This window comes from Galleria mellonella, unplaced genomic scaffold, assembly GCF_026898425.1.
Source record: "Galleria mellonella isolate WM207_F2 unplaced genomic scaffold, CSIRO_AGI_GalMel_v1 utg55, whole genome shotgun sequence".
NCBI lineage: Eukaryota > Metazoa > Arthropoda > Insecta > Lepidoptera > Pyralidae > Galleria > Galleria mellonella.
Window position 1 is genome coordinate 6,115,627 of NW_026442115.1, and position 23,595 is coordinate 6,139,221.

Below are 23,595 nucleotides of genomic sequence, written 5' to 3' on the forward strand. Positions count from 1 at the left end.
TCACTTGTTACCAAGCAAAAATCTTCCTTCTTAACTTTTAAAGTATAATACAAAATAGTGTGTTTACACAACTCTGTGATATAAATTCTAATATTTTCAATGTAATGTAACAAAATTCATATTGTCGTTAACCGGTACGTTCTGTCACAATTGAAGACATACCATCTTTTCGTTTTTTTGTGCAGTAAAATGTACTTATCAATTCACCTCAGGACGTCGACCGTCTCGCATGGTCCTTGTTTTTCTCAAAGGCACCTACAATATTTAATATCAGAAGAATGTTTTATTTTGGAATTTCTAGATATTAAACATATTCCATCTACGTATTAAAAGATCTGTCCTGTTCTGATTTTATAAAGAATTTTGAAGAATTCATATATAAGATTATACAGTTCATATTTCAAATACAGGTTTAAAAAAAAATAGATAATTGTAGATTAAACATACAGTACTAAGGCCATATATCCCATCGACTCTAGAATCATAAAATTTACCACAGGAATTATTTACACACTTTAAGTGAATATTAAACACTAAAAAATTAATTTCCCGAAATTTTTACGTGAATCTAATATAACAAAATCTACATTCAAGAAATACCTTCAAGAAAAGAAAATAGATAGATACTCTTTATTGTTTCCTCCAAAAGATTACAATAGTAAACTTATTATAAATATAAATAATTACAAGAAATAATCACAATGAGAAAACAATGGGCGACCTTATCCTTTATCCTAATATTCCTTTTTAAAAGGCCGACAACACACCTGCAATTCTTCCGACGTCACAGGTGTTCAAGGGTGGTGGTTATCACTTAATATAAGGTAAGCCGCATGCCCCTTTGCGCTCTGTTATAAAAAAAACATTGGGGAAACCGCGTGGAATAGCCTGTATATACAAAGTATAATACTAAAACGTAAGTACAATTGAGGATCATAAACATAAACACAATACAATTGAGCGTCGTAAATTATTAATCAAAAATACCCGGAACAGCGCGCGCCGTCCAGCCGTTATCGCATTTTCCTCGCTTCCCGGAAAAGCCTGCGGCTCCCGTATTCCAACCACGAGAGGATTTCTACACCTAGTTACAGCTACTACAATAATAGTGCTATTTCTACTGTACGTACTTATGTATTTATAGCTAAGAATCGAACTACATGCATCCGGAATATTTCAGAACGGGAAAATGGCTCCGGATTTAATCTGTTGCTCAAAGTATCTTCGAATTTTCCCGACTATAAATCCGTTTATCAAAACGTTCGAATATTATATATTTTCTAATATTTTGTACTAACAAGACGGGCTAGTTTGGACATCCTCAGTTCTACATCCCAACCGTTTTATTAACAGTTTGCTAGCTCATAATACAGGGTATTCTAGCTTCAGAACCAGGTGATTAATGTGGCAGTAGTTAGTTGCACACTTTATTATTTAATTAATTATAATTCCTTCGCGAAAGTTGTTCACCGTTATAAATTAAATTGATCACTTAATATACATTTTATAGTACTCTATTTATTTAGAGCTATTTATTTATAGTAGTAAAAGGAAAAATAGAGGGCAAAAGAGAAAAGACCGAAGAATAAATACATAGGACAGAAAAAGTAAATACTAGGTGTAATGTCGTATAGAGAGGTCAAAGATATAGTCTGAGATAGAGCTGGCTGGAAGAAGATGCATGCACCGATAACAGGACACTCACAAATGAAAAGAGAAAATACAAATTTACTTAAGTGTATACTACTATGTATATAGTATAGTATATAATTAATCATTTGGTTATATCTTGTCACCAGTCTTGTAGCAGTCTACCACATCTATCTTTTGCACCTCTACAACTTACACATGTATAAGGGCTCTTTCCTCTGCGAACCGTTAACTGCAACTGTATCAAGTAACATGCTTTGTCATTTCAAGCAAGACATTTATGTAATTGAATCTAATCGTTTGTGGGCATCGTCTACTTGTAAATTAGAGAGTAGAGGCGCCTACTTTAATTTGAACCTTTTCTTCTTGATCCTTACGCTCAGAGAATTCATATATCTACTTCAGCTGGTGTCACGGTATGTTGTAGCAATGAATCGTGTAATGGAGATATTACGCTGTGGTTACTGCATCCGACGTGATACGACGGTCATTAATAACAATTGTACATGACGGTTGTATTGTCTATAAGCATACAAAGCGTTGAAAATCGATTAGACTAATTACTCAATAGTGTACTGATAAAGACATAAAGACGGCTATAATAAGTGTAAACCGTTGGAATTTTGAAAACTATTGTTAATTAGGTGGATCATTAACAAGACCATAAATGAAAGATTCATTAAATAATAAGTAGGTATTGTAAATAATTATTATATATTCCCCTTATTCATAAAAACCAAAACGTTCTGCAAATTTGTTTTAACTATTAATGTTTTGTCACTGTCTTTCAAACTGAGAAATCAACGCAAAAAAAAGAACAAAACAATAATTAAAATAGGTCTGACATTCTTTATTAGTAAGGGGGTTAATATTAAGTATTATTTTAAAATTTCAATAATTATTCAATAGTCACCATGAATATAAATGTCTTATATTAATGTTAAGTAAAATTAGAAATTATCGCTCAATTTTAAGCAAATGCGGCGTACATAACCTTTAATCACTATTAACTTTATATTTAATAAAAAGATAACACAAACATGTTAAAATCACAAATTCTATAATATTGCAGAATTTCGCACACAACACTAAATACAGGCGGCACTCACACTGGTATAGTTTTTATTTAGAAACCAAAAAAATTACTTGTATGCAAAAACAGATTCAATTAAATATAATCAATGTTTATTATAATATTTCGATGACGTTCGTTCGTTTTATCGAACGGACTCATACTGATAACTGATTAATATCTTACGATCGATTCAAATAAAATGATTGAAGTAAAATACAATCAGCAAACAGTAACGCGATCTTATCAATACATTTTATATAGGTGTTTATTTTTGAGTATGTAGGATATTTTTTTAATGGATGATAATGGAATGGTAGCCCCACCTGCGCTAACGGTATACGCTGGCGTGGCACCAGTAGGGAATTATAGGTGAGAAGGAAAACGTTAGCCAGTTAGCCCATCATGATGAATATGCCCGGAATTCAGCACGATGGTTTCCAGGAGGGCCACGTAGAGGTCGATCTGACAGAGTATATTGCTTGCAACATTTAATATGTAAACGTATGAGGTAACTAGGGGAACAAAGCACAATGCACTATTTAGTTATAAAGAGGAATAATTTGATTTTTTGTTTGAAATGGATAAACACAAAAAACACTGAATCGGTTTTAAAGATTCATTCACCAATAGTAAGCTACATTATAAGCGAGTAATATGGATTGCGTTTTATTTAACTTATTACCTATCTACCTGTGCAAAGTTGGGGCAAGTCGTTAGGGCAAGACAGAAAAAGAAAAAAATAAACTGTGTAAGACGCCCGGATATTATAGTTACTATATAATTAGAATCTTCGTCTATGGGACGAGACCAGTGTCCAATAATGAAGATATTAATAGTAAGATCAACGGATCCATCAATAATATAAGTCGATAAATGGATGTTAGTTTTCTTAATTTTCAAAAATAAAAAGGTTCTTAATTCACAATAATTGTATATGTTATGCGATGCGATATCTTCAGCAATACCGAATTTTAAAATCGATAGTGTTAAAAATCTATCGATATGATTGAAATTTGGCAAACTGAATCTTCAAATCTCAATAAATACGAGTATATATTTCTTCCCCTAATTCAAGACAGCAAAGCCGCGGGATTTAACTAGTAATAAACTTTTTTTATAGATAAAAATAGCGACCCTAAAGGTACACACACATTAAGGCTGGCATGTGGCAATTTTGCCGTGTTTTATGGTTCGGAAAGCCGCGATAGTTTGTTCCTCTGTCATTAGCGAGAGCTAAAATAAGCTACATTATAAATAGCGGCCATTACGATATTATTGAACGGTGAGGAAGCGACACACCGAGCAATATATAACGGAACATTAATAGGCGGGATGATTTACTTTGTTTTGTTGTGCTAACTGCACTCTTATGCTTTATTACGCTGACGAGGTATTAGTATGGAAGATGATAGGTGAGGATGAATTCCCATGGTAACGAATATATATAAGTATAATAAAAATGAAATGGTAAATCTACCTGTTAACAGAGAAGAATTATAAGTGAGGACAAAATAAGATCAGTTGGACAAACGTGATGAATTCATCAGAAATCAACTACGATGTTTTCCAAAGAACATGGCCAAAGATCTATCTAGATTTTTATCCTTTTCTAAGGTCCCTTCAAAGATGTCTGCTCTAAAATAGGGTATATTGTTAGTAACGGGAATTAGTAACCCGATTGCTAGCAAGCAATCTGAAACTTAGTAATGCAAGCATATTTTCTTGGCGGTACCTTCTTCCCGATGCCGACTTTTTTGGTCTCTTAAATTGAATTGACAATAAACAATATTATATACCAGCATAGACCCATAAGTGTTCTATGGTGGTATGTAATACTATTTATTAGTAAAATTCATAAATTCTATTCGTATATATATTTACCTAAAAATATATATAATGTATAATATATACAGCTATTATGTTCAGTTTACATTATCCTATTTCTATACGGAGAGCTATGTGACAGCTCTATCCGTTCCTTCTCTATACAGCTTCGTTTGTACAATAGCAGGCAACGACATGAAAACATGTGACATGGAGATATGACAACCGTTTGTTAGTTACAAGTATCTATTTATAGATACAACAAAATAAAATCTAATACATATATAGGTAGAATATCATTTTTAAAACACCTGTTAATTTTTTAACAATAAATAAGTATATATTTTTTTCATTTACGTAATTTGATTGAATAATTGTTCAAATATTATTTATACAATATTATATATTTACTATAATATTACCTAATTGTGGTACCTTCCAGTTGATACGTAATGTATATTATATTTGTATTCATAGACGATTAAGATTTAAATTTAAACATACCAAAATTTTTGAAAAATGCTATAATTACAGACATTTTGTATGACAGATAAAAATTATAAACCATTTTTTATGAACCTTTCGTACTGACAACATTGTTGTAATTATTATTAAAAACTGAATTCCCGAGTCTTTGTTTGCAAACACCATAAGTCCGGCAAGTCATCTCAAGTAATATAAGAGCAATCGTCAAGGAAGTTTTTTACCTCCCTACTTATGAAATTTATATTGTGCGTGGTATATGAAATGAGCCTACACAATTTTGTCAGTATTATAACAAGCTAGACAGAATAGAAAATCATGTGTGATGTTGACATGCCATGGAAATGAGATATGTCAATATACGAAACTGAAACTGAAGCTTCCGTGAATAGCCGCATCCATGTTAGGCATATTTTGTTACTCATGCGATAGGGTTGCTACTTTTAATAATTTCTTTTTTCATTTAGATATTATTAAAGCCGAAAATAAATGCCAATGATTAACAGTAACAGTGGACAGATAATGGCTGAAATGATGATAATAATGATGAACCCATTATTATTATAATTCCTTATATATAGGTATCATAACTATGTTTAGCCTATATATTTATTAGCGATAGAATTTGTATTGTTCTCTACCTCTGCATGGGAATGTAAAATTTATTTACAAATAGTTTAATGTGAGCCATTTATAACTATGGGATACATTCTAACTTGCCAATAATTCCTTTCAAAATATTTTTAAGCAACTCAAAAAGAATACACTGAAGTTCATACCAACAAAACACTCACAGATGACAACCCTATACTGATTCCATACATTTATGGAAATACCCAAGATTTCTTTTGAAGTGAATGAAGCAAAATATAAAAAGAAGCTCAGGAAATTGAACTTCCTAGAAACATATGAATAAAAAATAAATAACAGTGCAGTAAGAAATCTTTCATATATTGTTGCTGAATTAGAAATAGGCGAGATTGTGGTATACAGGCTAGAAAAGATGGAAATGTTTTTTCTGCAGAAGTATTGCTAATATAAACATAAGTAAACCGTGATATATACAATAAAGGATTTATACCACGACAGCCAGAAAGGATATAACTAATCCAATATTCAGCGTATTAACGAAACACAACTACTTATTATCAGAACAGTTGATAAATAAAAAAAAAATCAGCATACACACTGCTATGAAGAAATTAATAATAAGTAATATTAATAGTTTAAAAATTAGATTTAAAAAAAATTGCACCTTCAATTTACATATGTAAATACGGAACTTATATGAGAGTTAAACCAATCTATGGTAAAACTCTAATAATTCCATAACATAAAATTTGCAGTCGAATTGAAAAGTCTCTTCTTTTTGAGATAGTTTAAAAATAATAAACATAAATAGTTTTATTCAAATATTTTTATAATATGAAAATAAGATTTTAATTATTGAAAATACGAATGGAAGATGATTTGTAGCATTTTCGGAATTTCGTTATTCAATAATTGAATCGAGGTGTTACGTGTAACGACACTATTCGGGGATTTTGCCAGTAGCTGCCATGCTTGGCTGGATAATTAGCAACCACAGTCAGGCTTTGGTGATGTTTTAAGTGGGACGCTGTTGTCCATTTTTCGACCATTAATTTCTCATACCTTCACCTCTTACGACACGTATAGAAAAAGAAGAGAAATTATAGTTGTAGAAATATAAATAGTAATTGAAAATATTCGATTCAGAAGGGATAAAAAAAAAGATAAACGGTCTTTTTTTAGCTAAGGTAGATAAAATATTAAATAAAACCGAAACCTTAGTGTTTCAGTTTTGTTTAGACATTACCCTGTCTTATTCACCGCCCCGCATTCATCAGGCTGATGTCATATGCCGAGGCCCTCCCTTACATTCCACATGGTAGTAATTACAACTCGCGTTAGTCGTTCCGCGCCTCCAGCTAATAACTTAGAAAGCTCATTTTGACGCACGAGGAATTCTTTTGTATCGCCCTATGTATCCTCACGTATTCATTCTCTTATGCAATGGTGACTTTAATTCGGTAATTTTGCATGAGATAATTAACATTATCGATGTGTAGCTAATATAGAAACAATCCTAATGTAATTTAGGATTATTAGGTTAGGTTCACCGTGTGTGCCACAGCAAAAAATTGGTCTATTCTTCCTTTCATGTGGGTGTCGTAAAAGGCGACTAAGGGAGGACGAGAGATGGGCAACAGCATCCCTCTTAAAACGCCTCTAACAGCCTTAATACGGTTGCTAACCTGCCTGCCAAGCGTGGCAACTACTGGCAAAACTCTTATGTGGAAAGCTTATATCCAGCAGTGGACAGTTGACTGAAATAATAATATATTAGTGTAATCACTAATTGATACCGACATATGGTTATTATAGTTTGTATAAGAAATAAATCATTCATTCACTCATTAATATGTTTATTAAATGTTTAGTAGACGAAGTTTTCATATATATATATATATATATACACATATATATATATATATATATATATATATATATATATATATATATATATATATATATACACACACATTTTCTTGAAATTAAATATTTTCACAGTTTTCAGAATTAAATATAATAAAATTAGTACAGAGAAGAAAATGGATATTAAACATTCGACATCAAATGTTACAGTAACACGACGTTAATCTCAGACGGAAAATTATAGCGACAAAATGGCAAATTGCGGAACAAAACATTTTATTTTAGGAAAATAATAGGACGCTGTGGGTTCAGCGAAACGCAAACGCGTCGCCCCCCGTTCGTCTAGACGGCGGAAAAATGAAAACCTGTAAAAGCTACGTCGTAGTTATTCAGCAAGAAAAATACACCGTGTATATTTTGCAAACTAAGAAACTCCTGTGAAAAAGCGTCTCCTTCGGGGGTTTATTAAAAAGGGTAGCGGTTGGTTTCTCAAAAAAACAGCAATACTGCTTTTGTTGGCGAATGTACTCGTATGTTTAATATAATGCCAAGTTTATTTTTTAATATACACCGAGTTTTTTATATTTTTTATTCTAGGTAAAAAGAAAATATATAACTACTTTACCTTAACCCATTAATGTCTCAACTACTAGGCAAGAATCTTTTCCAAAAGAAAAGAATATAGTTTACTAAATTACTACTATCGAACATGTTGGTGATATGGTTTTAATTCTCAAGCCTCTTATTATGCTCTGGGGATGAAATAGAGTAGTAACACCTTTAATTCCTATACTTTTACTATACGGATAATAATTATGTAAGACCAAATGCTCAAATGAATCAATTATACTCGTATTGTCTAGCAGATAGCAGAATCAAATTAAACTCGGCAACACACTCGTCATACCCCTAGTGTTGCAGGCGTCCATAGGCTACCGTGACCGTTTACCATTACACGAGTTGTATGCTTATTTACCAACTTTGTGATATAAAAAAATATAAAAAAAAAATTGTTTAAAAAAAATTCCCTTTTTGAGATTTCGATAAGATATTTTTTTTATATCTATTTAAACTAAAAGACTAACAACGTAACCTCAACCAAAGAGTTTAGAAGTACAGGATTTTCTTACTTGACGTCAGACGAGTACTTGAATCGAACTTTTGCAAAATTCATTCATTCGAAGAAAATAATAGGCTATTAATTGGCATGGAACTTTTCAAAGAAACAATATGAAAAGACACATGGTCTGTATGTTAATATGAATAATTGCATTCTTATCATCTCAATGATATGCATTTTTATCGTTCAAGCGCCTATTGCCTTTTGAAGAGCAATTGCACTCATGTTACTTATTAGGCGAGTTGATTCGACTAGCTTATATTTTTTAACGTAAGCAAATAAATAGAAAACTTTACACAAGTCATGCGAACCTTATTTTCATCTTTTAATTTAACAGTTATTAAAATTTAAAGTAACAAGTCTCCAAAAATATCTATGTAGCGCTACAACTTTTGGCTATTGATTTCATAACAGGCGCTAAATGGTTACAACACTGCAAAGTAAACATACATCAAGAAACATAGAAATGAAATACTGGATTGATGTCCAATACCAAATTAGCAATTATCAATCATTATTACTACAATTAATAGAATTAATATTGTAGATTGCTTTATTTTACGCTATTATATTCAGAGTCGGATTTAGCTGACCCCAAAACTGTATCATATTATCAATTTTTAATTTCCGACCGTATCATTGGGGAAGATAAATAGAGTTAACAAATCTAATTATATCAGGAGAGGGAGGAACGATCCCTCTGTTATAATGGATTCAAATATAAAAGAAAAAATAGGTAAGTCTAGTCGTCCACTATAATTACTAAAATAAAGTTGGTAACTAGTTACTAAAACAATAAATACGAATACGTACTAAAAGTTTAGCTAATGTAGTGAATACAAAACTTTTTAAGTCATGGTACCGAAATAGATTCATTGATTATAGATTGATTGTCAACACTGACAATTGAAAAAAAAAATGTTTTGAATACTTGATAAATACTCATGTGAGATTACTGTTATTTATTCTTTATTCTTTTATACATATTTTATAGATATATAATATGATGTACGTACGATGCGTAAAACATTAAATTATGACTTCAAAATGAAAATAAAATACTATATTGAAATAGCACGTAGCCTCTTGCACTTTTAAGATCCACACAGAAAAATAATATGCTCGTACGTGACGACGCGACCTTTCATAAAAGATTTTGTATGCTAGTCGCCCGAGTCCTGAAATCTAATGAATTCAGACAACGCAGTGGAAATGGGAAAAATTCGAGATTAAAAATACTAGAAAGTTAAGGATATATATACATATGTATATATTCCTTATTACACTAGTAAATTACATACATAACACTTTTATAAATATTCTGAGTAAGGGTGGACTTATAGAGATCTCTTCCAATCAACCCAATATAGTGAAAAAGCACGTAGTAATATGTAAGGATGTCACCATGATCTAAGAGACTTATACTGGCATTTTATTATATGTTAATTTTTTTTGCCACGTTGCACCACATACTTAAGTTAGATTCACTAAAACAACCTGTCCTTTTATATTCCATATAATATAATACATGTAAACTAAATTTCAAGACGATTATTTCATTAGTTAAACCGTTAAGGCGCTAAGACGTAGCAAAAAAACAAATAAACTGGAATTCACATTTGTAATATTAGCAAGGATTACACAGTTCAATATCTAATTAAATTATGAAATTAAATAAGAATTACGAAAACTATGAATAAGTTGTCAATATAATTATGAATAATATAACAACTTACGATTCAGGAATAAAATTTAATTTACCAATTAGTAACGGGGGTTGCAATTTCATCACTCGAGTTGCATCGTGTATTCTAGACCTTATTTCACAAGTACCCATCGCACGATTCAGAGCACACTCACACGGTTGGTACCATGAAATACTAGGTATCGTGTGACTGCATAATATGTACGCGCGACTAGGGTTACCAGATCAAGTAATGATATTTCCTGATAAATGATCTCGGACTTTTTAGTGAATTTCCTTACATTTTTTCTGAATATATGTGAACCGGACGTGAATGCAGTGCGGTTTCAACGGTTGTAAAAGAGTGTTGGTTTTATAATTTACAACAAAAAGCTGAAAGTAATATATATATATATATATATATATATATATATATATATATATATATATATATATATATATATATATATATATATATATATATATATATATATATATATATATATATATATATATATATATGATATATATATATATATATATATAACAAGAGTACAAAACTGATTGATTGAATAAATTAATTAAGGTATGCCTATCTTCTTAAACCTTTAATGTGGAGTGTGAAGACACATATCCATATATGAAGTTTGAACCACACGCTTCTCATATAGTGAGGAGCAATCACTCGCTTATTATTATAAAATTAAATAATGTTTAATTAGTGATACCAGTAAACAAAAAAATGTTTTTTTTTGAGATATTTGCAATTAATCTTACATTATGTAAGTCATAATTCTTAGTATAGTAAAAAAATCCTGTCATGTGGTAACCCTATGTGTGAATATATCGCGTGACAATCAGTTAAAAGAAGGGTTCGGACGTATATAGTACCAAGTTTTCTTGTTTTTCTTGAATAAGAATGAGAAAGATTGGCATAATTTTGCACGGGTCAATAAGGTTAATACAATAACAGGCTCTAAAGTTTGCAAAAAGTGCGCGAAGTTGTTATTACAGATATTCACACGGTTACTAGAAAATTATTATGTTTAAGTCATAAGGAATATTGTTAGTATGTGTACAGTTACTTAACATTTAACAAACAATGTTTGCAGAACTATTAAATTTAATAGTGTCACTGACAAATATTTTTATCTACTAATATTTTATTTTTCAGAACTTATAAATAATTTTACAAACACTAATTATAGCCTGTACACACTAATGAATCAATAATGGATTTTCTCATGTCTAAACATTGAAAATGTTTGATTCTACAACTCTCTGTCAACTATCTGTTACCTGCATTTATTTGCGGGTAACAGTTATATATGCAATATTGAAATCTATCATATGTACTCTATTGTATCGACCGAGTCTTAGTCTAAGGGAACTTAATGGCCAAGGTATGGACAACAGCGTCCTTCTTAAAACAACACCAAAGTCTAATTACCGGTTGCTAACCCGTCTGTTAATTGTGGTAACTAGTGGCCCTAACTCCTTTTGGGTTAACAAATGCGATTTCAACTTAGATAAAATATTGTTCTAAAGTGAACGAACACCTGCTATGTGTGACTGTACGAGATTGATAGGAAAACGCTATTAAAATACAACCGCCATAACCCTCCCGGTCGTCAAGTAGATAAGCTGATTTCCTGCGGTCCACCAGACCAGAAGAGCACGGACGGTTGCACTCTCCGCCAATGTATTAGCTTGCATTTTATACGTGAATTTCCACTGCACGGCGATGCAATATACAACACAACAAGTTGCAAAGCACTCAATTTTATAATGTGCTTCTTTGTACGTAGGTCCGGAACAGATGGCACAGGATATTATATGTAGCGTCATAAGATTGTCATGTATGTGGAGGGGTTGTTGGTTTAGAATGGTAGAACACTACATATAAAAAAAGAGATCAGCAAATAAATACCTTTACACAATTTAAAAGTTTATGTCGAAGACAAACAAAAAATTGTTCAAACGAGATGCCTTTATTATGTTAAATGTTTGTTTAAAGTAAACAAATATTTCATTTCATTAATTCTTATTATAATTATAAAATAATCCTTATTTAGGTATTTACTTTCGTATTGATCCCAATACGGAAATAAATACTAGAATTGCGAAAAATACTTTTCAAAAATTGGTTTAGAAATTAGCAATGATATTGCGTAATATGCTCCTAAAATATGCAAATTGAGACCCTTTGAAGTCGCACTTTTATAAAAACAAATAGACGTGACTAAATTACCGAAAAATTACTTGCTATAAAAGTCACAAAAAACCGAATATAAAAAGCTTTTTGACAATTTATGGCCACAAGTGCTAAATTCGTTGACAAAAACATCACGCGAAATATAAAAATATAGTGTGATTAAAAATACCTTCTTTTTAAGGTGTGTTAAACAAATAACTATCATTTGGCTGTCAGACAATTGTCGTCTATAAATAAATAAATAAGTTATTTAAATAATTATGTACACCATATAAATTTAATTGTTCCATTAATGCACGTGCCACTTTTACTTATTAGTCATTGATGACTATGTACACGAATAGAGACGGTTGCATGCTCAATGATGTCGCAATGACAAAAATTTTTGAATACAAATTACCTAATTAACAGTTTCAAATAACGGAGTGAAATTGACATTACCAATATTAAACGCTTAATTAACCAGATTTATAGGTAAGCAAAGTTTGTTAAAATTAAGAACTCCGTAATAACCTACATGTAGTGAGAGTTACACAATTAAATGAATTCCAAAGCACCATTTTTTATATATGTAAATTAAAATTTTAATATTATAAAGGTATTATTATTCCAAGGACCAGAGTAAACTAAACTTTTAATAGAATCAGAATTGGTTTCCATTTATTTTTTTATAGTTCATATATAACAATAGTTTCACCAAACTAATTAAAATTATAGTTTTAAAGATGGGTTTAGGAAATGGTACCATTAAATCAATGCTAAATGTGTCATTGTTTCAGTTTTTCAACATGTCATAAGAATAGATAAGGGGATCAAAGCATTATACTATTTATTTCTAATTGAGCACATTACAAAAAGTTTATATTATATTCTCTCTAAGTCAACCTACGATATAGTACAATGTAAGAGGACAAAACACAAAACAAAACGTGCTGTCGGACAAATGTGGAGAAGTAAAGTAATATAGCCAATCTATTTAAAAAATCTTAATAAGTCTAGGTTGGGGGAAAGGAATTGTAAGTAATAGGGTGCTAACATCGCCATTGCTGGCAATATACCCTATCAAGTCGACCTTCACGCGGTTTCCCCTGGAATCTATCATGGTTAATTCTTGAATTACTCACCCTGGAATAACTAACCTGCCTTTTCAATCTTATCTATATTCTCTCACCGGTATCCCGCCAACGTATAGCGATAGCGCAGACGGGGTTACAATTCCATTGTCACCCATTAAAAACATTAAGGCTAGGTTCTTACATTCAATGCACATGCAAATGCGAGTAATAAGTTACGGGACAAGTATCTATAGATATACCGTCTTACAATATAAGTACATAATAAATTAAGTACTTAAAATAGAGAAGTAATGATGGTTAATTATACTGGAACCATCGTTATCGGTAGTTTCTATTTTAATCGCCGTTGTAAAATAGTGAGTTTCTACCCATATCAATATAAGAACGACCAATTACTTCCGTTACGTTTTATATACTTGCTTAAGTATTTTAAAATACTGGCGTTGTGCGTATTATATGTGTTAATGTGTTTATAATACAGTACACAAACAGTTTGTAAGTACCAAAATACAAAAGTAGTAATTTGTGAGAATTCTTTCTCGAGCCTCATATTTATTATAGTAATCACTATTGTCTGTGTAATATAGAACTATCAAAGAAGATAAACCCAACCAGTTGCTAAAATAATTATCTAAATTGATTTAACATTAACCAAAATTCATTCTGGTCAATACTATTTTTTTTTTTTTGTTTATATAATGAAAAGAATAATAAAGTAAATTGAGGAATTCCTTCTTTTTGGTGTCGCGTAAAAATACAATCGAATTGAGAACGCCTTTATTTATGTAGGTTGAAAAACAACCTACCTATATATTCAGTCAATGTTGACGGACGAGTCACAAAGCGTTGCATGGAATTTACATGAGCACGTACGCTATGTTAATTCGTTTCCGTGACGTAACCAGACCCGTTTTGGGTCTATGACCCGTCATGTAAACAAGACTAGTTTCGATTTTTATAAAAACGACCATTGAGTTTACTTCGACTAGGACGTGTATATACGGGATGAAATCTACATAAGTAGAATAATTATATGAATTGTTTCCATAGTAAAACGGATTTTTTTTCGTAATATACAATCATCGGAAAAAGTTAAAAAAAATTTAAGACTTAGATATTGACATGACACATCTTGATGTCAAGTTAATAATGAGTTTAAAAATTTTGTCGTAATTCGTTTTTATTTTTATAACATAGGGAGCAAACAAGCATGCAGTTCACCTGATGGTAAGTGACTACCACCGCCCATTATCACCCGCAACACCAGAGGCATTTACGTTTACGTTTCTTTAGGAACATAGTCAGTTTTATTAATATAACTTTTTATTAAAATGATACAAAATTTTTGATTTCTACTTACCCTATCAATATTATAAATACGAAAGTTTTTAAGGATGGTTGGATAGCTGAAAATTTGTTACTTTGACGCAAAAATTATTGAATGGATTAGAATGAAATTTGGAACATGGGTGGTTTATATCCTAATTTAGCACATAGGATACTTTATGTACCAACTTATGAGGGCGAAACCGTGATATATAACTGGTAGATAAGAAATAAATTGATTGACCTTCTAAGCTTAAATAGATCTTACCTATGTAAATACTCTAAGAATTAAATGGGAAAGTAATAAAAAAAATCCAATTAACAAAATTGGAACGTTTTAACAACGGATTCGAATTATCACCAAGTAGTGTTATTGCTCAATTCACATTGACTTGCGGTTAAAGACGGATACAGATTATTGCTGACTCATCACTTTTGTAGATAACTGGGTCAAATCTCATAGTATTACAAGTACTGACATAAAGATTGATATAACTACATGTAAATATTTATTTTAGCTTTTCCATCTGCATAAGTAGGTGCAATGTTATACAATATCAGTACCTGTGGCCTATGTGCTCATTTCTGACCGGAAACGTCCTCTATGGTCGTGTATTCGAATCTGATTAACACAATTTGGGAAATATAACAGTTGGATCTTTTTGTAACCTCATCATGTTTAGTTTCGGTGTTTTTTACACTTACAATTTCCTCGTTAACATTATCGTATACTACGTACAACTTTTAACAATTAGAATGTTGTTAATTTACCACAAAATCTTACTAATATATACAATTATAATAAGAGGATGTCTGTGCATGGAAGATAATTAAGAAAAAAAAAAATGTGGAATCTTAATGAGACCAATAGGTGGCAAAACAATAATTTTTAAAAAATTTGCCTCTCTGTGACCAAAATGAATGTGGTTTCACATTTAATTTCCTGAAGATTTAAGTTAAGATCTGGTGTACGTTTTATATTGATATGCCATCTAGAATTCGTTTATATCATTGATTTCTCTACTTCTAAAACCCACGCGTATGTATACTAGCGAACGAACAGCTAATATATAATAGTAGATAGATAGATATATATTTTATTTGCATTACTTATAATGCACAACAAAATAAGCAAATAAACAAATAAGATAAAAAATGCATATAAAAAAAGCAAGAAGTAAAAAAACCCACAAGTAGTCTAGTCTTAATTATGAAAGTTCTATATAGACAGCGTAAATATTTCAGCGATAAACTGTCAAAAAAGTAATTTATTGATTTTTTTTGTGATACTGTTACATTCACCGGTTAATTCAGTGCGTTGTTAAGTTATATAAAAATCCATAACACATCATACTTACAATTTCCCGCACGACATTATCGTACACTGCGTATAACCCTATCTAATCAACATAGGCACCGCCGATACGTACCTGTAACAAAACGAATGCAAATTAGCAAGGAAGCACGAAGAACTAATTAACATATAAACAAACACGAGTCAAGGCGCAATTTATCGGTGTATTTCTATGGGCTCCCGGCAACAGAAGCCTTAGCAACTGGATGCAGTTTGCGCTTGACTGTATCCGGTGTTGGAATGGTTGCATATAAACACTGGGGTTATAATCCGTTTTTAACGAACTTAAAAAAGGAGCAAGTTCTCAACTTGAATCTATTTTTTGTTGCTACGTTACGCGATTACGTGGTTAATTCTGAACCGATTCTAATAATGAATTTTGCAGTTGATAGGGGTTATTCTGGTATTGTTCACATATTAGGTTTAGAACAATTAAAGCCGTTATTTTTCTTTGCTGAGCAAAATCCTGTTTATTGTTAATTAATATTTTATTGTGCAATTCCACGTTCCAAATTTAAATATTTTCAATAATATGTTTTTTTATGCAATTTAGATGAATAAACAAGTTAACGACCCACTTAATAAAAAGTGGTAACAGTCGCCTATAGACACGAACAGTACCATGGACATAACAGAGTATACTGTATCACCCATGATATCCCTCTTTTCTAAGAAACACCTTGTCGATTATCGGTGTGTATTGTCACGTATAAATTGTTGATACGAGGTTTGTCCGGAAAGTACGTATAAAAGTTTTTTAAAAATTTTATTTTACAATTATTCAGGTAAATCAATTTTTTTGAAAGTTTTTTGATGCCAACACAATTTTCCTTTTTACTTGTCGGCTTTTTTTATCTCATTTATGCCAAAAATATAAAAGAAATAACGGGGCCAATGATTCCCAAAAACTCACGGACAACAGAGAGAATTGTTTGAAGAAAACGCCCCTTCGCGCCAATTCTGGAAAAACGAGCTTTGAGGCGTCTGAAATCACGTGATTTTCCATCAACTGTCTGGCCTGGAGGGAATTCTTGATGGACAATCCCCCGAACATCGAAAAAAACAATCAACATTGTCTTGACATTTGAGCGGGATTTTCTTGAGTGTCCCCGGATGTCTTATCGAATTAGATCGGCAAAAATTTCACAAATTCTTGCCGAGTTTTATACGACGCGCTGCTCTTCAAAAGCGGGCTCCATGCCGACGGGGTTTCATTAATTATTTGCGTGACAATTCGCACCGCACGGCGGTCAGACCAGAACTGAAGCATTGTTAGGGATGAAGGGGTCCTGCGATGACTCCTCTTTCTCGCATTCCAGAACACTTTTATACGAACTTTGACAACCGTATTTTTTAAAAGGATTTTGTATTGATATAAATAAAAAAATATAGACTATTCGTAAATGGATGACTGTAATTATGTAATATATTTGTATGTGTTCTTAATACACAATTTTACTTTTTACTTAGGGTTTCCAATTATAAAAGAAATAACAATGATTCCCATAAACAAAGAATTTGAAAGTTAAAAAGGTGCAAATCACTGAGCTATGCGAGGTGAATTGGAAACGTAAACTTCAGTGTGGAAACTACACCAAATTTGTTATAAGCACAAAATAATTTCATCTAGTTATTTGTAATTTATGAGAAGACCTGTTGATGATGATGATTTTTAGATTTTAGAATGACAACCATATTTTGCACCATTATCTAGTCTTTAAAATATATTTACATTGTACACTTGCGAGCTGATTACCCAACCTCTATATCCTCTATATGTGATTATCATAATAAAGATTAATTATAATTTTATTTAGATAATTATTTAAAAGAATTAACAATATTTATAAAGTTTCTTCGGTCAATATACAAATAATTTATGTTAAGTCGATATAAAAATAAATATAATTAGGAAAGAATTCATCATTTTCGTAATAAGGATGAATACACACATGCATTTGCATGTATGGATTTTTATGTCAACTAACACTTATACACCGCCATGGCTAAATCGTATTTCAAAATTACACGATATAAGTTTGCATGCACAGTGTATTTGAATTGTACAGTTAATCATTAATGTAAAAATGTTTTGGCAAATAAATATTTATTTCATTTTACATATTTCTTTTTCGATCAGCAATATTATAATATAAGAGGGGTGAAAATAAATAAAGGATAAACACAAATAATGGATGCTGCTTTTTATCATTTATATTTACATGTAATTCTGTGGGTCTTACTTAATTAATAAGAGCCATTTAAATTACATTATTTATTTGCACACACATTGAAAAATGTCTACAGGGCGGACTTAATGCCTGATGGCATTCTCTACCAGTCAATCGCCACGCCAAACAGAGAGAGCAAATGGCGGTGCACAGATTTAAAAAAATAGTAAATTAAATAAATATTTTAAGAGATGAGATAACAATTTACAATAAAAAAACATACAAACATATAGGTCAAAAATATTACTTAATTACATATATCGGGCCATAGTATATTAAATTAATAAATATATTATATTATATTTATTCATTTTAAGATCATCACAAAGTTATTTAAATAATCTTTTAGTTTATCACTGCTAATTATTTATAAATAACAAATATGAAAAAAGTGCTTTCGACGAGGTACAAATGGGATTCAAATGAATGATGATCATAAACCTTATGTCAATTTAGACAACTTTTAGTTTCACACTTTAATCGAATTCCAATAGTTACAGAAAACAACAGAAACAACTTATTTGAAAGCAAACGGTTCTCAAACGGCCATAATATTAGCGAGACACCGTGAAAAAATAACAGAACTAATCGAGAAATCTTAAGATGCGGTTTTATTGTTATTAACAGCTGGTATATAATTGAGATGTAATGGTTTCTAAAAACGACCGGTAGCTACCTTATCCGGTATACTGCTAATGGCGTATTGACCTTAACAGATCTCGATGGTAGCCACGCAGTAACTACGTTGCTATTGTTTAATTTTAATTCGCCTTTGCGGGCGGATTAAGATATTCGTTTAGTTAAGCTACTTGTAATACCAAAATAAGTGAAATCTCAATTTGTATGAATTTTTTTTTAATTTTGAAACGGCAAACAATCTGGCGGGACATATGATAGACAACAATAACCGTCACCTATAGACACGAACAGCAGTAGGCGACATCCATGGTACACCTCTTGCATTGCTATTAACAAGGACTTATGGACCTTTATGGACTTTTAAGGCGATTATGTCACCAATTTCGAATATTTTTTTATAATTCGTTCTACACCTTCGACGATGCAAAGATTACTTCCGTACTAGCTTCATGATAAACTTGTGACGATTGAAAAGGCCGTTTTCCTTTGCTTAAAATTGCTCGTTGCGACTGTACGCGATCCCGCGTTTTAGTATAATTCAAATATTTTCAATATATTCAAGAAATATCTCATCATTTACCGGTGTGTGTATGTTCACAATTGAAGGTTTTTTTTATCATCGAAATATAAAAAATTAATGAATTTCTCATTCTTCTTTTGTAAATTGGTTATGAAGGTAAGAAGACTTCATCCTGTTTTAGATAATATTTAACTTATCTGTATGCATAAACGAATTCATTTCTAACATTACTACTACTAATTAAAATTACAAATTTTCAATAAAATTATTATTTTTTCATATGTAGATACTATGACGGAATCTATTATATCTAACTAAAAATCTATTATAAAGGAAATAACTTTCGGATATTACGTTACCGGATTTGGAAATACTATTAAATAGCTTACGCAATACAAATCAATGTAATTAAGTCTAACAAATCAGAAATACTCATGTGTAAATGCGATTCCAAAAACAATAATTACATTCTACAAATTTCCTATTTTCCATAATCGGAACGTGTTAGAGATCCACAGAAGTGATAGGGCGCATAATTTGTTTAAAATTTAATATTAAGTTTAGTGAGAATGTAGTAGAATATGTAAAGTTGCTGTTCCGAAGTATCGTTTAGAAAAAGTTAATAGGTCTTTTATGAGAATGGGGATTAAATGTTATAGTAAGACACCGAAGGATGTTTTAGATCTGCCTAATAAGTTTAAAATTGTTCTTAAAAACACTTATTGACTCAAACCACTACACATATAATAATACACGAAACGATTACTTGAATGATAAATGTGCATGGTGTTAGTTGATTATGCACAGACTTTTAACGACCATGTAATTTTAGACATAGTAAATTTAAATAAATACACATAATGTTAACACAAATTTTAATAAGTGTTAAGTTTCTTACGGACTCTTCTCAACAGTTGACAACTTTCTGAACTGTGCATTAATAAAAAAATGACGATTTAAAAATGCTTATAAACAAGTTTATTTGAATATAGAAGATATACATTTGAATTATCTTTTTGATTGAGCGCGTTCATGGATCATATTATCCTTATGATCGCTCAGGATGGTTTGGTAAAAATATAGCAATAAAAGTTACTTTTATACTATAAACCTTAGAACTTGCTGTACTATATGTTACTGTACTGTATGAAGTATTGTGAATTAACACAATATGAGTGTGGTCAATTTTTAAGAGATTTCAAAAAGAGTAGAAGATTCTCAATTCCTCGGAATGTTCAATTTTTTATGTATGTTTCCCGATTACTCAGACGCTTGGACCAATTCTGAAAATTCTTATCTGAAAGTATATACTTTCAGATTTTCCCATAGAAATATTATTAAAATCGATTCAGTAGTTTAATTTTTACATCAAAATAACTAGATGTTTTTTAATCGAAATGTTAAATTTTAACACATTAATTAAGGTCGATTTTATTTTTGGAACACAATCTTAAATTATGTCAAATATAAAAGCATGCATGTGAGATGCCATGGGCGTCACAGTGTATTCTGCAATATCATTGGTACTTTTCGTGTCTAACAGCTTTAATAAATGAGTATAATGACAACTTACTTATACTAAATCTCTTAGGCGTATAAGTTAACGTGATAATTTATAAATCAACACGGCTACCGTACCGTTTTACTTCGTTTAACAACGTAGTCATTTTAACGACTTTAACATATATGTGATATATATGTATGTAGCATTATTAAACAGGATACTTTACCTCAACGATCCTGCAACAATTGAATTGTTCAATTTTCATATATAAATCGCGTTTAAACTATTTCTTCAATAACACACGCTGTTTCCGTTAAGCGATTACATTAAATCTTGGTATAAAAAGGGCGTATATTGCGATTTTATCGCATTAAATACCAAGAAGCAACTTCGATTGAACTGTTCAAACGCGACAGATAAAATACAAGTAGAACTATTTACCACAATAAAAAAAATGACTTCAATCGCAAAATTAATATGGGAATAACACGGGAGAATACTTTATCGATTACATAACTAATTATTGAAATCGGTTCAGAACTGGCGACGACTGAGTAATATACACAAAAAAAAAACAGACGAGTCCAGAGTATGCAAGTGTTGAGAAACATTGAGTAAATGATAGCGTAACAGAATTCCATCGAAATCATTTCTGTACATAACTGTATCTATCATAAGTATCCACAAATATACCATATATGTTTTGCTTATTGAGAAATTCGAAAGTGGACATGTCAGATAAGGGCATACACTTTACACATGGGATATATATTATATACAAACAACTCAACTTGCTATAAAGGGCGTACATTACGCAATCTAACTAACTAGTCCCCACGCATATTTCATAACAGGTGTTGGCACTTTTCAACTATTAGCAATTCTATTAGACACCTACATTTGTACGCTCACATAATATTGTGTATAAGTTAGTTTTTGATAATAATCTTTTTATAACTTTATTAAATGGTATAATTAAATTAACTTAAAAATGATTTATTTATTTATTCATTAAAAATAATTATAACATTATAACAGTAAAAGCCAAATGAATAAAGAACAATATATTTATAATCAATATTATAAATCTAGTGTGTTAACATACAAAGTTATAATTATTGTATTTAACCCGACTCTAGATATTTCTGAGCCGCTTCTAATATCTTTGGCAGGCTACCACTAAATATATCAATGATGTTTATAATATCATTTAATAACCGTACTTACCGTAATTATGACTTAATCAATAAAAAGAAACATCTTAATATATTCTTCTTTGCAATTAAAGAGTTTTCGCTTATTAGGCCACTTAAATCATCTATTTTTCTCCAATTGGCCGTGTCCTAGGTTATGTTTTTAATTTCCCTTTACGACATGACACCTAGTTGTTCTTTTATCTGACCAATTTATTTCTTGGTATCCCCTTCTTCTTCTACCTTTTCATTTTTCCTTTCAAAATTTAATATTCTAAACGTATTGGAGGTGTACTATATGAAATGACCAAAATGTCTGGCGAAGGTACTTACCAGTTAAACACAATATATTGAGCAACTGCTAAAAACAGAATTAACGTGAGATAATGCAACAATACCATGTACACATTTTAGTTTTTGCGACTACATAACAACTGTATGAACAATAGATCTTTATGGTACCGAAGACGTAATATCACTTATAAAAGATACTCGTGATGACGCGTAAAACTATGGCAGTGTGATATATATCAATGTGTAGACATATTCTCACGTTTATATAAAAGGGAAAGGGTAGGCAGAACATCAAAATTTATCAGAACTGAGAACTAGCATGTATATATATACACATGTACGTAGGATATAGAATAACCGTAATTATCATAAGAGTGCGCAGCAAAAAATTCTAGGTCTAGGTATCCACTAGATTTTTTTAATAGTTCCGTTTCAAAAGGAACTAGTTACCAGGAAATCCGTGGATGAAAGTATGAAATTTTTTACCATAATCTTCACCAGTTTCAAAAAGTCATTTAAATAATAAATTTTCTTGTTATATTATAAATCAAATATTATTTGTAAATAAAATAATGCGCAATTAGATTAATTGGTAACTACAAACGCTTAGGTTCTGAATGTACTTTGTTTATCTGCAAATGCTTGTGTAATTATGATAACTTTATAAACTTATAATTATACAGGTCAGTGTTCTGTTCCATATAAAGACAGGTAGGTTTTAAGCTAGGTTCACCTTCATCATCATCATCATCATATCAACCGTGAACCCTATAATATTGCCAATTTTACTTACAAAATATCAAATTATATATATATATATATATGAATTGATACAGGAATCAGAATTTAGACAATTAGGTTCAAAAAACCAACTTCAATTGTGGCAAAACCTAACTGGTTTTAATTTAAAAACTAAACTACGATTTTGATAAAGTTTTTATGGGACCAAT

General features: G+C 30.8%; 1 protein-coding gene across 4 annotated transcripts in view; it reads right to left on the reverse strand.

Moving 5' to 3' along the window:
- Positions 1 to 23,595, reverse strand: part of LOC128199961 (supervillin) — an 85,550-nt gene that overhangs the window by 51,529 nt on the left and 10,426 nt on the right. The window contains exon 2 of one of the 4 annotated variants that reach the window (XM_052898981.1): positions 16,269 to 16,340. The exons of 1 other annotated variant lie outside the window; for it this stretch is intronic. In XM_052898981.1, coding sequence (XP_052754941.1) covers positions 16,269 to 16,285 — 17 coding nt within the window. In that variant the 5' untranslated portion in view covers positions 16,286 to 16,340. Of the gene's footprint in view, positions 1 to 2,690; positions 2,879 to 16,268; positions 16,341 to 23,595 lie in introns of those variants that run through there. 2 more of the 4 variants (XM_052898979.1, XM_052898978.1) reach the window with 2 other exon arrangements.